This window comes from Agelaius tricolor, unplaced genomic scaffold (assembly GCF_023055355.1).
Source record: "Agelaius tricolor isolate 1412-34295 unplaced genomic scaffold, bAgeTri1.0.p SCAF_7, whole genome shotgun sequence".
NCBI classification, from domain to species: Eukaryota; Metazoa; Chordata; class Aves; order Passeriformes; family Icteridae; genus Agelaius; species Agelaius tricolor.
This window is the reverse complement of record NW_027269267.1, coordinates 5,362,615-5,376,576: the sequence shown is the minus strand read 5'-3', so window position 1 is coordinate 5,376,576 and position 13,962 is coordinate 5,362,615. Positions and strand designations below refer to the sequence as shown.

Below are 13,962 nucleotides of genomic sequence, written 5' to 3'. Positions count from 1 at the left end.
AAAGATGCTGGTTTTCCAAGAAGAAAGCAGCCATTGATTCTAGAGATAAATACTGAAGTTATTCAGAGGGGAGGAAGACTGAAGATAAGCAGCTCTGGGCCCAGCAGTAAAACCCAAACAGCAGGAGCTGAGCAGCTGCAGGAAGGGTAGACTGGTCGATTTTTCTCAGTCCAATGGTGACCTTCAAGAGGCAGGAGTGGGGCAGAGTAGTGAAGTTCCCTCCCTGAACTCCAAAATTCAACAGCTTTGAAATGGTTCTTCAGCAAGGACTTGAGAGAAAAAGCTCCTTCTCCACATCCAGCTGCCAAGAGAAAAGGAGTTGAAAAACACCGATTTCTTATGGCTAACGGGAGGGTGATATAAAAGATGGAGTCCATTGACTGGTGTCCAGAGACAACAACCTGGTATGAATTCCAGCACCATTCCACTTCCCAGCAGCTGGATTTCTCACCAGGGTGGATTGCTGGTTTTGGACACCTCCCCATTTTTTCCTGTCTGTTAACAGTCTTCCACTAGTAAGTATTTGGAACAGTTGTAAAGCTTTTTTTGTATCTCAGCAGCCTTGCCATTGCCTGAATGCAGTTTCAAAATCTCTGGCATTTCTGCTCAGCCTATCTGAAGTGTATTTTTGTCACGCTGTTAATAAGCACTGCATCTCCTGGGAGAACCTCAGCTAGCTCAGAGCTCTTAAACAATGTGTGCCCCCAAGACAGAAGTTGTAAGGAAAACATGTTTCCCATGTTTTACTCATTTTTTTTCTGGGTTGCTCGCTAAATCGATGTGATGTACAAAGAGAAAGTTGGGACCACTAACTCCTCATCTATAAAGTAAGGATGAGAACCTAAGGAATTATGCAATTTGCCAGGCAGCCAGAGGTCTCACAAATGATCCAGTCCAACACCTGAGTCATAAGGAGCCATAAGGACTCATTAGGACCATCCTTGCTCTCAGTTCCTGCATTTTCCTTCTGTATTCTGAGTTTCTTTCCAGCTCCCCTCCCTTTTCTCACAGTCCTCAAACTATAGGATGGAGCTCACTTCTAGGAATACCCCAGGAGGCCTTGGGAAACATCCATGCACTTCAGAATGGCTTTGTCTGGCATGATTTTAAGCTAAATTAAAAAAAGCATGGAAGTGCCTTTTGGAAAAGGAGCACGTGGAAATGAGCAATGGAAGTGTGGAGGGGTGGTGATCTCAAGTCCCTTTCCAAGCCTCCAGGGAAGGGTAACTCTGGCTCTCTTCTTTGAGGCACAACATGAGCATTTGTGTGGCACAAGGTGTGCCATGGCTTGCATGTTCCCTCTCCCCTGCCAGAGAGATGCTGTCACACATTTTAGAAACCAAGTGTCCCCCCATGGCCAAATAGAATAGCAAGAGCACCTCACTATCATGGACTAAAAACAGAAAATGAAGCAAAATCACAACCAAAAACAAGCAAAAAAAGCAAGCATAAATAATCTGCATTAGCTCATTTTTTACATTACTGCTTCAGGAAGTGTCTGCTTGGGAAAGGGCACTGCCATTTCAACCACATTTCAGACTGGAGTAACAAAAACAAGCCCATGAAGAATTTTAGGTGTTGATTATAACAAAGACATGTGGCCTTGGCTCTGTGAGTGTTAGAAATTAAAATGCATATAGGCTGTATTCTGTGGTGCTACAGATTTACAGAAACATGTTCCTGTCAATCTATTCTGCAGTTAAAAGTTTGTAAAGAGGCCAGGAGAGACCAAAACAAATTTTGAGACTGACTCCACGCACTGAGCCAAAGTTGTTGGGATATTTCATTATAAATACATGTACTTAAACATGTCTCTAACTATGCATTGATACATAGTTGCCAAAAGTGCCACATATCCAAGACTTCCAGAGGTGGGTATGAATTTCCAAGTGTAATTGAATGTGTGTAGACAAAAAAAAAGGGGAGCTCAAAAATATTTGTAGATGGTATTAGGAGTGATCCTGAACTGAACACTGAGGATAACATCTAAGCATTGAAAACATAGAATCATAGAAAAAATTCTTTAATATTCCACTAAAAAGAGCCACATGAGAGAAGGATGATCTGGAAACTTGGTGGGATTTGTTTAAAATCCTAAGAGTTTAATTAATGTTACTCAGAGTTGAGAGGATCTCTGGTTAAGGAGTCAATCACTCAGGTGTTACAGAAGTAACCTGGTCTGAAAGGGACAATAAGGGGGATTCTTGCCTTTATTCACCTCCTTGGAGGGTGCAGAAAGGACAAAGCCAGGCTTGTCAGAAATGTGGAGTAAGGATCAGCGTCAGGGGACAAAAAAAATTCTAATTAGGCAACAGGTAAAGGCTTTTTGTCTTTTAAATCACAAGAATGTCCAAATGCTGGAGAAGGTGACCAGAGAGCCTGCAGGATCTCCATCCCTGGGTGTATTTGGAACTCAACTGGACGAGGTCCAGGACAAGCTGATCTAATTGCAGCTGCTGCAGAGCAGAGGACTGAGCATCTCAGGACTTCCAAGCTCAGTCTGCACAATTCTGATGTTTGGATGCTACACAGGATACTGGGAGTTCTGCTCACTCACTGCACATCAGCCACTGAGGGGACCCACCAGGAATTCCAGCTGTTTGGAGCAGACAAGCAATGGCATCTCTTGTGCTGAGAGAAAAGACTGGGGCAGGTTTTTAGGGCTCAGTGGATTTGTTCTGGTTGTTGAACACTGGGGACATTCTGTGGAAGATCTGTCAGTGCACTCAGTGAAAATTCTCATTTCCCAGTTTGAAAGAAAACTTGAAGAGATCCTTATAGATTTCAATTCTCATCATGACTGGAGGCCACAGGAAGCCCCAGAAGGAGCAGAAAAGTCTTGAACTTTTTTAATACCTAAAGCTGTAATACCACAGGCTGTGTTTGCAGTACCACTTCTGGACCTTGAATTAGGGGTTTCCAATGGCTGTCCAGAACCTAATGGGTTCCAAGCTACTTTGGAAGATCTAAGTGTGAAAAAATGATGAAAAGCAATTTTGTGCAAAACTGCACTTAAAAAAAAAAAAACATAACGTTTAAAAACCATCTCCTTTGACAAGGAAAGTGGTTGCTTCATCTTTTCAATGAGAGGAAAGTGAATTCCACTTTCCAGATTTTCTTGTATTCTCCCAGTAATGCAATTTACATTGAAAACCCCACTTCTGAAGTCTGTGCTGGGCCTGAACAGCTGGCTTTCACAGTAACTAAGCTGAGACTTAATTTCTTTCACATTTGAGGTTTTCCAGGAATTATGTTAGCATCCTGGATTATACATTCTTCCAAACAAGATCCCTGACTTATCTGACAAGTGCCTAGCACAGCAAGCAAAGTTACTAACGTTACAGAATTTGAGCATATTGTGTCACATCCTGCTTACAATCTAAATGTTAGCATATGACTCAAGCACAGCAACATCTGATAATAGCCAAGGACAAAAACATGAAGCCTTTTTCATTGAAATCCAGGAAAACACAACAGTGGGAAAAAATTATTGGTGCCTTCCTTGCACAATCTGCCTTCCAAGGGCAGACTGGTTCACTGAGCAGGGCAAACCTAAGACATGCAGCACAAGAGTTATGAAGTTATTTGACTTCCAGCTTCATTTTAGAGGTGCAGAAAGATCACCAGAAGACACCAAGGCAGGGTTACATGGATAGAAAAGGCATCCACCATTAATTTTTGCTGTGATCTTGAAACAAGGGTAGCAAAATGCCCGTCCCCAAACCAGATAGAATCTCCTTAGTTAGAAATGGAGCTGAGCAGTGGGTGGGAGTTGACTGAAAAAAAAGATACATTTCTACCTCATCCCACTCCTCCTGGGCTGATCCAGTCCCTGTTTCAAACACCAACCCTCCTGAGAAATAAAAAGGGCAGAAGGTGAGCAAGGCTGACTCCCAACAGCCACCAGTGACAGCTACTGTGGGCAGCCAGAGTAAATACACATTTCACTTTTACTGCAGAGTCTGACAATTTGTAGCCTCCTTCTGCAGTCCCAGAGCAGCTCAGAGCACAGTTCAGCACCAGTGCAGCTCTGAGCTCTGGGGCTCAGGTTTCCTCGTGGAGTCTCAGGTAATAACAAATCACAGCAGCATTACTGGGGCCTCCTCTGGGCCCTTCACAAAGGAAGACCCCAATTCTTTCATGTTTTTAATGCTAGCAGCAAATTTCTCTCCCTTTTATAAGTACAGAGTACATGGGACCATTGGTGTCTCCAAGTGACTTTCTGCTCTTTATTCCTCAGCACATTTATACATTATTTATACATTAACAGATTTCTAAATTTCAGTTGGAGTCACTAACATGCTCTTTATTTTTTACAGGACAATAAAATTGCTTGCCAGGGGTTTCTGACTTAAAATTCTGCACAGCAAATTGATGTAGGCCTCTTGATCCTTCTTACCACATTTTTGCCAAGTTACAGTATAAAATATCTGCTCTACTAATTGCACCCAGGGATTCACATCCAATATCCAGATAGACTCCTAAAGCTGACTCTGTTTTCCCTTTGATCTTGCCTGGTCTGTTGCTTGAAAGAATACAGACAGGTGATGGAAAATGCTGGAGTTATTGCAAGAACTGCTTAAAGGCCAATTAACTCCAAAAAAGCCCAAAATGAACAAGAAGCCAAAATGGAACTAAACCCACAACAGCTGGCGGCCATCAAGGCGATTTTCCCAGAAGGCAGAAGACTGTTACTAATAGGATGGAAATACAAAATTTACTGAGACCAACTGTAACTGCTGATAACGTGCATTGAGAGGTGCCTCATGGCTCACATTTTCTGCAGAGCAAGGCTGAGGCTGGACAGCAATTTTAACTTTTAGTGTGGGGGAAAAAAAGAAGTGGGAAATTAAACATACTCCCAACAATTAGTACCAGGAGCTGTTTTTACCCTTATGGTGTTTTCATCACATTTAAAAATAATAATTCAATAGAAATAGGTTTTTTTTCCTACAAGTTTAATCAACACAGTAAAAGTCTATTAGGAACTGCCCACTGAGATTCTCTTACATTTAAAATGATTTCAATTACTGCTGGAGCCCCCAACAGATGATTAAATAAAGTTCTATGTTCTGTTCTCCCTTTACAAGAGCAGAGGTTTTGAGATGTTTCAATCACATTACATAAACTTGCATTCCTCCACTAACACAAAACATTCACTCTTGCCACAGGAGACAAACACTTCTTGTGCTGCTCCCAGCCAATGATTTGAACTCCCAAATCCAGAGTAAACATTACCCCTTCAGGGCTGGGAACATGCTTGTGTGCAAGGAGCACAGCCCACTGCAGTACAGTGACACCAAATGAAACATGGCCCATACTCCACAGGAGCTGAACCCCACAGGAATCTTTGATGTGGTCCTGTAAGAATGGTCACTATCCAAAGTTTGGAGACACTGAAAAGTCAAAAAGACTTTTTTACACTATCACCAAATAATATATATGGAGAGGTAGAAAAGATACTTTTATTCAGTGATGATTCATTTGCAGTTCACTCATAAAAGTCAAGAAGTGAGGGACTCCAACAGCCAGGAAGAACTGTTCAAAAGCCCAAGTTATTATGCCTTTATTATTTATTATCTGATTTCAATTATACAGATGAAGCAACAGTGCTAAATAGAACAATTCCCCATCCTGCCTGGGTGTTTGTTGAAGGTGTGGCTCTCTCAGTGCCTTGGTGATGGTCTTCCAGAGGATGGCTGAGGCTGCCTGTACTTTGCAAGGATAGCAACATAGTCATGGAAGGTGAAGGTGTGATAGTCGTGGTGCTGCAGGTTCTTGTAGGTGGAATTATCCAACTCCTCTGGAGCTGGCTCTGTGAAAACAAACAGCAACTGGTGACTATGAGGATGTCACACCAAAAGACAACGTTTTTAAGCCCTGAGTCAGCCTTCATAAATTGTCAGATCCCTCGTCCAGTCAATATTTGAAAGAAATAAAAGTCAGCAACTTGAACAAAAGGAGAAGTTTACTAAGTCCAGCTGGTGCCTAAGGCAGCACATGCAGTGGGGAACAGGGATCAGCACAAGGCATCTCGTACAGGTTTGAAACCCAAACCACCACCTAATGCTGGGGGTGGAAAGGGCAGAACATTCCATTTATCTCTGGAAGACATATGTCTGCATTTCCTGGCTTTCCCATATTTGCCTTGGTTTTCATTCCAGCCAGAACAGTAGGTGACATTCTTGGCAAACCAGGAGGGGCAAAGGAGCAGTACAAGTCATGTATCATCCTGTCAGACCACGAGATACAGCTCTCAGGGCTGCTTTACAGATTGAATTTTTGCCATGGGGAGAAGCAATGGAATTAGCAACATCTCCACCATTTAATTTCAAATGTGGTTATGCCAAACAGTAATCTATCAAGAGCCTTTGATGTAAATTTCTTTCCTTGTAAATATAATCTTCTAACCTTTGTATTAACTCTCCTTCAAAAAAGAATAACCCAATAAAGTTATTTAGAACTCATTACTTCCTCTAAAGCCAACATAAATTCTTGTGCTTTTGGAATATTATGCAGATCTAGGCAGTATCATTTACATAAAAGGTTCTTACACAGGCTGATTTTACAACCAAGCAAACTGCAAGAAATAAAACTTTACTCCCAGTATTAGTTTATTCTTGTATACCCAGAGTTTTAACAACAGAAGACACACAGTGTAGTGAAAAGCTTTGTTGTATAAATTTGTATGTGGTGGCTCAGGTTGGATTGTATTAAGCCCTTATTTTAACAGGTCCATCTACAATAAAAACACAAGAACTTGAACACCAGGATCTCCCTTTACTTATGACATAATTAATGCAGTGTGAAGCTATCAGATTAAGAGAAAGTATCTGTAGCATTTAGCAAGGCTTGCTTATAAAACTCAAGGTAGTAAGTCATGGTTTCAGCAAAACATGACAGGAAATGCCCCTGTGCCTGCTGCTCAGCTCTCCTGACAGAGCTCACAGGAGATGAGATGCAGGCAGAAACAGCAGATGATGCTCTTTGCTGCAAAGAGCCCCAGGAACAGGCACGGGGAGGCAAGAGTAGCTCAACCTGCAAGAGCCAGTTCCAAACTCAGAGACAGATGTGCAGGAAGGGAAGCAGATGGAGCCTTGCTCTTCCTGCCCAAATACACTGCACTTGGCTTCTCAAGGAAAAATTTATTCCTGAGTTCATCCTCCCCACACTTCATCCTTCATCTCTGCTTTGTCTCCTAAAGAGCAAGCACTTCTTGGGATGCTCTTCTGAAATGAATCACAGGCCTATTTCTGAGCTCCCAGCTACAACTTTGCTCCTCACTCAGCAGTTCAAGGCAGCAGTTTTTGCTGACTGCTCTACAAAGGGATGACATCACCTCAACATCCAGGTTTGCATTGAGAAAAATTCTTTTTACATCTTTTGTGTGGCTGCTGCAGAGTTTGCAGACTTAAGGACACAGGGGCAGGGCAGAAGTAGGAGTTACAGGTGGTACAGTCAGCTGTGAATGTTGAACAAGGAAAAGCAGTGGCTGCTCTCAAAGAAGGAAGAGAGAACAAGATACATCTGGAGACACCAGAAAAGAAAAATGTTTGAGCATCTAGAACTCCACTGTGGATGAATGGTGAGAAAAGCATCATCTGTAGATAAAAGCAAAGAGCCCTTCCCAAACTTTTGTTATTTTTAAAAGAAAGCTTATGCTGTTGACTGCAAAAAGGAACAAGCAAATCAAAATATCATTTGCCAACAGTGCTGCATTTTGTTTTTTAAACTGCAGAATTATTTAGGTTGGAAAAGACCTCCAAGGTCGAGTCCAGCACTGAGTGCCACTTCCAGTCATCTGAGCTGCTGTCAAGGAAGAAGGAAAGGGAACAGATGAATTATGAGCCACCTAACCCCTGAAACAGAAGGCAGGCCTTTCACTCAGCACCATCTCCTGGAAGCTGCCATACAAATGCAATTATTTTGTCCCTTAACCTGGTCAGGCAGTTCAGAGTCACAGAATGGCTGAGGTTGGAGGACACCTCTGTAGGTCAGCTGGTCCAACCCCAAATGCTGGGGCAGGGTCAGCTACAGCAGGAGGCCCAGGCCCCTGTCCAGACAGCTTCTGAGTGTCTGACAGGATGGAGACCCCACCACCTCTCTGTGCAACTAGTGCAGTGCACCATCACTCACAGGAAAGAAGTACTTACTGATGTTCAGGCAAAACCCTGTGTTTCAGTTTCTACCCACTGCTTCATGCCCCACCACTGTGCACCACTGAAAAGCCTCACCTCTGTCTTCTCTGCACTCCCCTTCTGCTATTCCCACACATGGATGATGTCCTGTCTAAACCCTCTCTTTTCTGGGCAGGACAGTCCCAGCTCTCTCAGACTTTCCCCACAACAGAGATACTCCAGTCCCTCCATCATTTCAGTGGCACTTTGCTGGTGTCTGTCCAGCATTCCCACATGTCCCTTGCACTGGGGAGCCCCAAAGTGAACTCTGCACCCCCAGTGCACCTCAGCAGGGGAGGAGCTGCAGCTCCCTCAGTCTGCTCCTCCCAGGTCACCCTCGGTGGCCTTTGCAAGGTCATGTTGCTGGCTCACGTTCAATCTGCTGCTCCCTTGGCCCTCAGGGCCTTTCCTGAAGGATGATACCCAAGCAACCTTAAATTAATGCTGCTTTTACTTCCAGCAGGCAAATTCTTTAATTCAAAGTAGCAATGAGAAGAGGGGTCTCAAGAATGGCAGATTTATACTGCCTAAGATGAAAAGCAGAATCTCAAGAGATCAGGACAGAGAGACATCTGCTACTGGGATAGACAAAATGAGATCAGCAGGACCATCAATGAACAGGATGGCAGTAAATAAGAAGGGAAGGTCAGACAGGGAAGCACAGCTGAGGAGATGATTATGTGATGGTGTTTCCTGAAAACACACCACTGTCTCCTCCCCAGCCCTCTACAACACTGACTCACTACTTCCACACGAGTTGTTTGCAACCTTCCAGCCTCAGAATCTGTAGTGCCTGTTTCTGGCATTACACTATGATTTCTCAAAGTCTTCTGAAATCTGAAACATTGACAGCTTGGGAAAAAACCCATCAAAACAAAACCCAAAAAAACCCCAAAACAAAACCAGAAAGATGGCAGGGTTTAAGCAACAATGAGATGGCACCAAATTTGACTCATGAGAATGGCAGCCATCAAATCCTTCCAAAAAAAGAGAAGAATGAAAACAAGTGTTGTCATATAAAGCCCATGATTTTGCTCACAGTGGAAACAATCTTGATTCCATTTTATAAGTAACTGTTTTATGAAACTATAAATACAGAGAAATGAAACCACTTCCTTTCCCAGCATAACTGGAGACTGAGTATTACTGACAGCTTATAACAATTAGCAATGAACAATTTATCTTCCAGAAAGTCACTGCCACTCTGCCAGCTTCAGTAGAAAGATCAGAGAAGATGTAGAGACCCTTTAAAAAAGTCAAACCCTAGCCCAGATGAACCAATACAGTTCAAACAATTTAAAGCTGTACCCTCTGTTGTGCTGCTTTCTCCAGCCTGGACTCCTGCTTCCTGCATGGTCTCCTCCTTTGCTGTGGTGCCCATCACCAACGTTGTGCTTCCAGAAATCTCTTCCACTTTAGGAGCAGTTACTCCTTTTGCCTCCTTCATCTTTTCCTTCTCTCCTCTGGATAGCAGATCTTGCTTTTTGTCTTCCTGAGTCACTGCTGAGGCTTTCAGCTGAATAGCTGCTACCTGGGGTCCAATGGATTTTTCCTCCACATGATCAGATTTAGCAGTGACATCAGTCAGGTCCAGACTTTTCACCACATGTGGTTCTAAGCCCAGCTTCTGTTCTTTTGGAGGGGATTTTACTTTGGGGTCTCTTGCTTTGGATTTTGATGTTTCCTGGCTGACTGATGTTTTAGAAAATTTGACCTGCTTTACAGGAGACACGTCAATTTCTGGTTTGCGTGGCAGCTTCTTAATTCCATATTCTTTGAGGGATTTCTGGGACAATTTCTCTTTTGCCAGCATTGATGCCTTTACTGCTATATTCTCAGAAAAGATGGGATCTCGTCTGGGAAACTCAACTTTAGTTTTAGTGGCAACTTCTGAATCACCAACATTTTCATCCTCAGAATCTGAGCTAGAATCTGACTCTGAGCTGGATGAAGATGAAGACTGTTCCTCAGCTAACTTTTTCCTCAGGCCTCCTCCTGTTGCAGGCGTGGTGAGGTTTTTGTCCTCACGGGAGGAAACAACTCCTCGCTGAGGAAACACAACCTGAGTTTTTCTTGGCATGGGCATCCTCGTGTCTTCAGCAGGTTTTGCAGCTTCCTTGAGGGTGGTACTAGAAATGCTCTCACCTTTGTCTGCAGACAGCAGGTGAGAGCTAGAAGACAACATTTTACGAAATTCAACTGGTGCCTTCATGGCAAGCAGCTTGGTGCTCCCCTGTGGTGCCGCTACATCTAGGAAACGGCATAAAGAGGATTATCATCATTGTATCTGACATCACTATCACTGATCTTAGTCACACAGTTTTAACTTTCAGAGATAATCTGCTACAAAAATAAACTGAAAGTAATTAGAATGCTAAACAGAGGCATTGCAAAGCAGGAAGTTTTTAGATTTAGGTTAAAGGAACTGGAGTTCTACTAGCACGTAACAGTTTTTGCTGCTGCGATACCAAAACTCGAGAGATAAACCCTCGTGTTCCTCACTTTGCCAGACCCCTCCAAGAGCTGGTTTTCCCTGTGCCTCAATTCTGCAGCACTGGAGAAGGACTGCAGACACTTCCCTATCCCTGGTGAGCATTAGGATGGCTCAGCCAAGCTCTTCAAGCACTGCTGCAGACAAGCCTGGTCTGTGAACAAGCCAGGGAAGCAGAGAGACAGTGAAGAGACACAGCCACAGCTGCTGCAAGAGTTACCCTGGGAGCAGAGGCAGGGATGACTCCCAAAAGGAAAAGCAGCAGAGTAAGAGATACCTAAGGCTATCCATGAAAATGTTACTTGCTCTCTGTCCCATGAGCTGCCCCCTGAGGTGTGCCCCCACAGCTCAACACCATTTCCCCAAGACCTCATCTCCTCCAGGCTTCACTCCCTATTTCTGCTTGGAGACCTCTTTGTTAAAGGGCTCACAGAAGATCTCCTGATGCTCCACGTTTGTTTCTGTCTCAGCTTCTTCTCCCTCATGGACACCTGCACTAAGCTAAACTCTCCAGACAAGGAACCAACATTTGAAGGAGAAGGCAGCAATTTTCAGGTCCTTTCAGGGAATACATAGTATCTCTTGGATGCTTATTATTATCCTCAAGAGGCTGTGCAACAGCAAATACTGTTGTGGTTACAGAAAACAGGAGGTCAAGGAGGGCTGGGAGCACACTAAGAAGATTCACCACGGCTGAAATTGGCTACAGTAAAGCCAACTCCATTACAATTGCACCACTTCCAACCAGCAGCAAAATTCAACACACTTCCAGCCTATTATGCAGATTTTTCTGCAGAGTTTGGAAATCCAGATCTACTTTATATGCCCATAAACCAAATACAGCTTTCCCCTCACTGGTATTGTGTGGTAATACCTTGGATGAATCAAGGAGTTATTACCATTAGCTCTGAACAGAAGCAAGTCTTTAGCAATGTCTAAATGAAAACATCACAAAGAGACAAGCACATGAAAATAAAAGCAAAGTATTTAAGAAAGAAATGCAAAGATTTATGACAACAAAATACAAGAAAAGAAGGTATCAAGTTTGCAGGTAGTATTTGGAATAATTTCAAGCACATACTTCTCTCTGGCAGATGGAAGGTGCAGGATGGGAAGGAAGGGCAGGGGGAAGCAGGAGGATGGGCAACCACCTTTGGAAGAGGTCTGACTCCCTGCACAGACTGGCCCAGCCAAACAGCAGCCAGCCTGCTGCAGAAACTAACACGGGAGGAAGCGTCACTCAGGAGGGAAGAGTTCCTCAGAGAGGCAGAGAAAAGGTTAAACTAACACAAGGATGCAAAAGGAGGATAGGAAAGGGAAAGCTGAGCAAAACCTGAAGAAGTATTAATGTTAAAACATCCTAAGAAACCAAGAGGGCAGGAAAAATTCAACTTGACCATTAGTTATTGGGATAATACTTTAAACAGTTCAGTTTGGATAAGTGAAAATGATAGATTTTATGATTAAAAGCTGAAACATCCAACACAAGTGATCCACTTTAGTTAAGGTATTTCAAACTTTGCAGCAGCTAATCTGTACCTGCATCACTTTGCCAAAAGAACAACACCCCCAAATCAGTGACAGAAACAGCATTCCCAGATGTGTTCCTCCTGCATCATTCCCAGCACTTATCCAAAGGCTGATCACACTCAGAGAGGTGACAGGCAGAAATCACAGCTCTACTTCCCATCATTGACTCTGTGTGTAAACACAACCTTTTTATCAAAGCAAGGAAAATTTGCACATCCTGTTCCAGCCAGAATCTGGCAAAGGCAGCTGCATCCTATAATCTTAATTCTATACATCTTAATTAACCTGGAGTGTTTGCAGGGGAAGCAGCTGGCCTAAGAGGGCTCCTGACACAAATCAGACCTGCAGGACAGTGAATCCAGAAACTGATACCAAAGTGCATCTCAAACACACTTAATGCAAAAAAATAAATCATAATAAAAAGCAATTTGCTGGTCAATGAATCTATGCAGTGAAGGCTCTCTTAATGGAACAGCCAGGCTTTTATTTGCTTTGGCATTTAAGAAAGTGGCAGAAGTCTGCCTTCAACTGCTCTTTCAGTGATCTTTTCTACAGCAGTCAACAAGTCTGATCACTCCTACATATGGTTCCATGGAGCTTTACTGTTTCAGCACCTGGATCTCTAATTTGGGACAGGAAACCTCACTGAACCACTGAGCCTCCATTTACACAAACAAGACATCAGTCTTTGAAATTTGTATTCCTGCTTTGACTCAGGGATAAAAGGGGCTCAAATACTCCTCAATTCAGGATGTAGGGCAGCATCCAAACCAAGGTTCAGGCTTGCAGATCCATGGGGCAAGAAGCATTATAACCAAATTTAACACACAGGGCCATGGCAGCTTCTTACACCGCTGCCTGGAGCTGCTATTTGAGATATTTGGATTTTGGAAGTCCTTCTATATTTTAAACCTGACAACACAAACATTTTAAAGGACAAGGGTGAACATCTGAAGTTGAAAACTAGATTTTACACCTCATTAAAAACACTTCCAGGGATGGGGCATTCACAGCTTCTCTGGCCAACCTGTGCTAGGGCCTCATTTTACTTTCACAGTAAAGAATTTTTTCCTGATATCTGACCTAACCCTAATTTCTTTCAGTTTGACATACACATTGAATAGTCTGACACTGCCCTATCCAGCTTGGCCTTGAATATTTTTAAGGTGAAGGTAAACAGGAAAGACGTGACAAATAAAACTATATATGTATATATAGCCTATGTATATATACTCCACACAGCCAGACCTTTACTTTTACCTTTATTACTACACGGTACATTTTATCAGAAACCCTCGTTTACATGGCGGTGACCTTTTAGTCCTTGTTCTTCCCAGCTTATGCAGGGCCTCTTCCGAGGCCTGACCTTGCCCAGCTCTCCTCACCCTTTCCTTTTACTGACACCCCGATACCTCTTACAGTCAAACCCCCCTCTTACTCTTTGGCGGCGGCGGCGGCGGCGCCGTCCCGGTGCCCACCGGCTTCGTGCAAAGCCCCCGCGCCTCCAGCTGCAGCACCTGCACGGCACAACACAACAAGAGTTAACAGAGCGGGAGGAAATCCCGACAGCTGAGGGGGTGCGGGGGCAGGAACTCTCCCGGAGGAGCCCCTTTACCTCGCGGCCCACCGCCCTCCCGCCGCCCCTCAGCGCCGCGGCCGCCGCCATCTTGCCCAGAGCCCTCAGGCGCCCCCGCGGCCTCCGGGTGGGCGGGGCGGGCGCGGGGTGACGTCAGCGCGGTGCGCGGTGACGCAATCGCGCGCGTG

At 43.9% G+C, this 13,962-nt stretch overlaps 1 protein-coding gene across 3 annotated transcripts; it reads right to left on the bottom strand.

Moving 5' to 3' along the window:
- Window positions 1-5,536: 5,536 nt before the first annotated feature.
- Window positions 5,537-13,953, bottom strand: NDUFV3 (NADH:ubiquinone oxidoreductase subunit V3). Of its 3 annotated transcripts, XM_071430216.1 has the most exons (4): window positions 13,814-13,953; window positions 13,637-13,715; window positions 9,486-10,427; window positions 5,537-5,815 (listed from the first exon to the last, which is right to left on the bottom strand). In XM_071430216.1, the coding sequence occupies exons 1-4, from the start codon at window positions 13,862-13,864 to the stop codon at window positions 5,667-5,669; spliced, it is 1,221 nt and encodes a 406-aa protein (XP_071286317.1). In that variant the 5' UTR covers window positions 13,865-13,953; the 3' UTR covers window positions 5,537-5,666. The 3 variants fall into 3 exon arrangements, with proteins under 3 accessions (XP_071286317.1, XP_071286318.1, XP_071286319.1); XM_071430217.1 differs by lacking the exons at window positions 13,637-13,715; window positions 13,814-13,953 and adding an exon at window positions 13,459-13,627; XM_071430218.1 differs by lacking the exons at window positions 13,637-13,715; window positions 13,814-13,953 and adding an exon at window positions 11,750-12,026.
- Between the last annotated feature and the right edge of the window lie 9 nt (window positions 13,954-13,962).

Bases quoted from the DNA above. Each gene is read 5' to 3' on its own strand.
- NDUFV3 (XM_071430216.1), bottom strand. From the start codon at position 13,864: ATGGCGGCGGCCGCGGCGCTGAGGGGCGGCGGGAGGGCGGTGGGCCGC. The intron at 13,716-13,813 runs GTAAAGGGGCTC...TGTGCCGTGCAG, and splicing joins GGAGGGCGGTGGGCCGCGAG to GTGCTGCAGCTGGAGGCGCG. The intron at 10,428-13,636 runs GTAAGAGGGGGG...GCCGTTTCCTAG, and splicing joins GCCGCCGCCGCCGCCAAAGA to ATGTAGCGGCACCACAGGGG.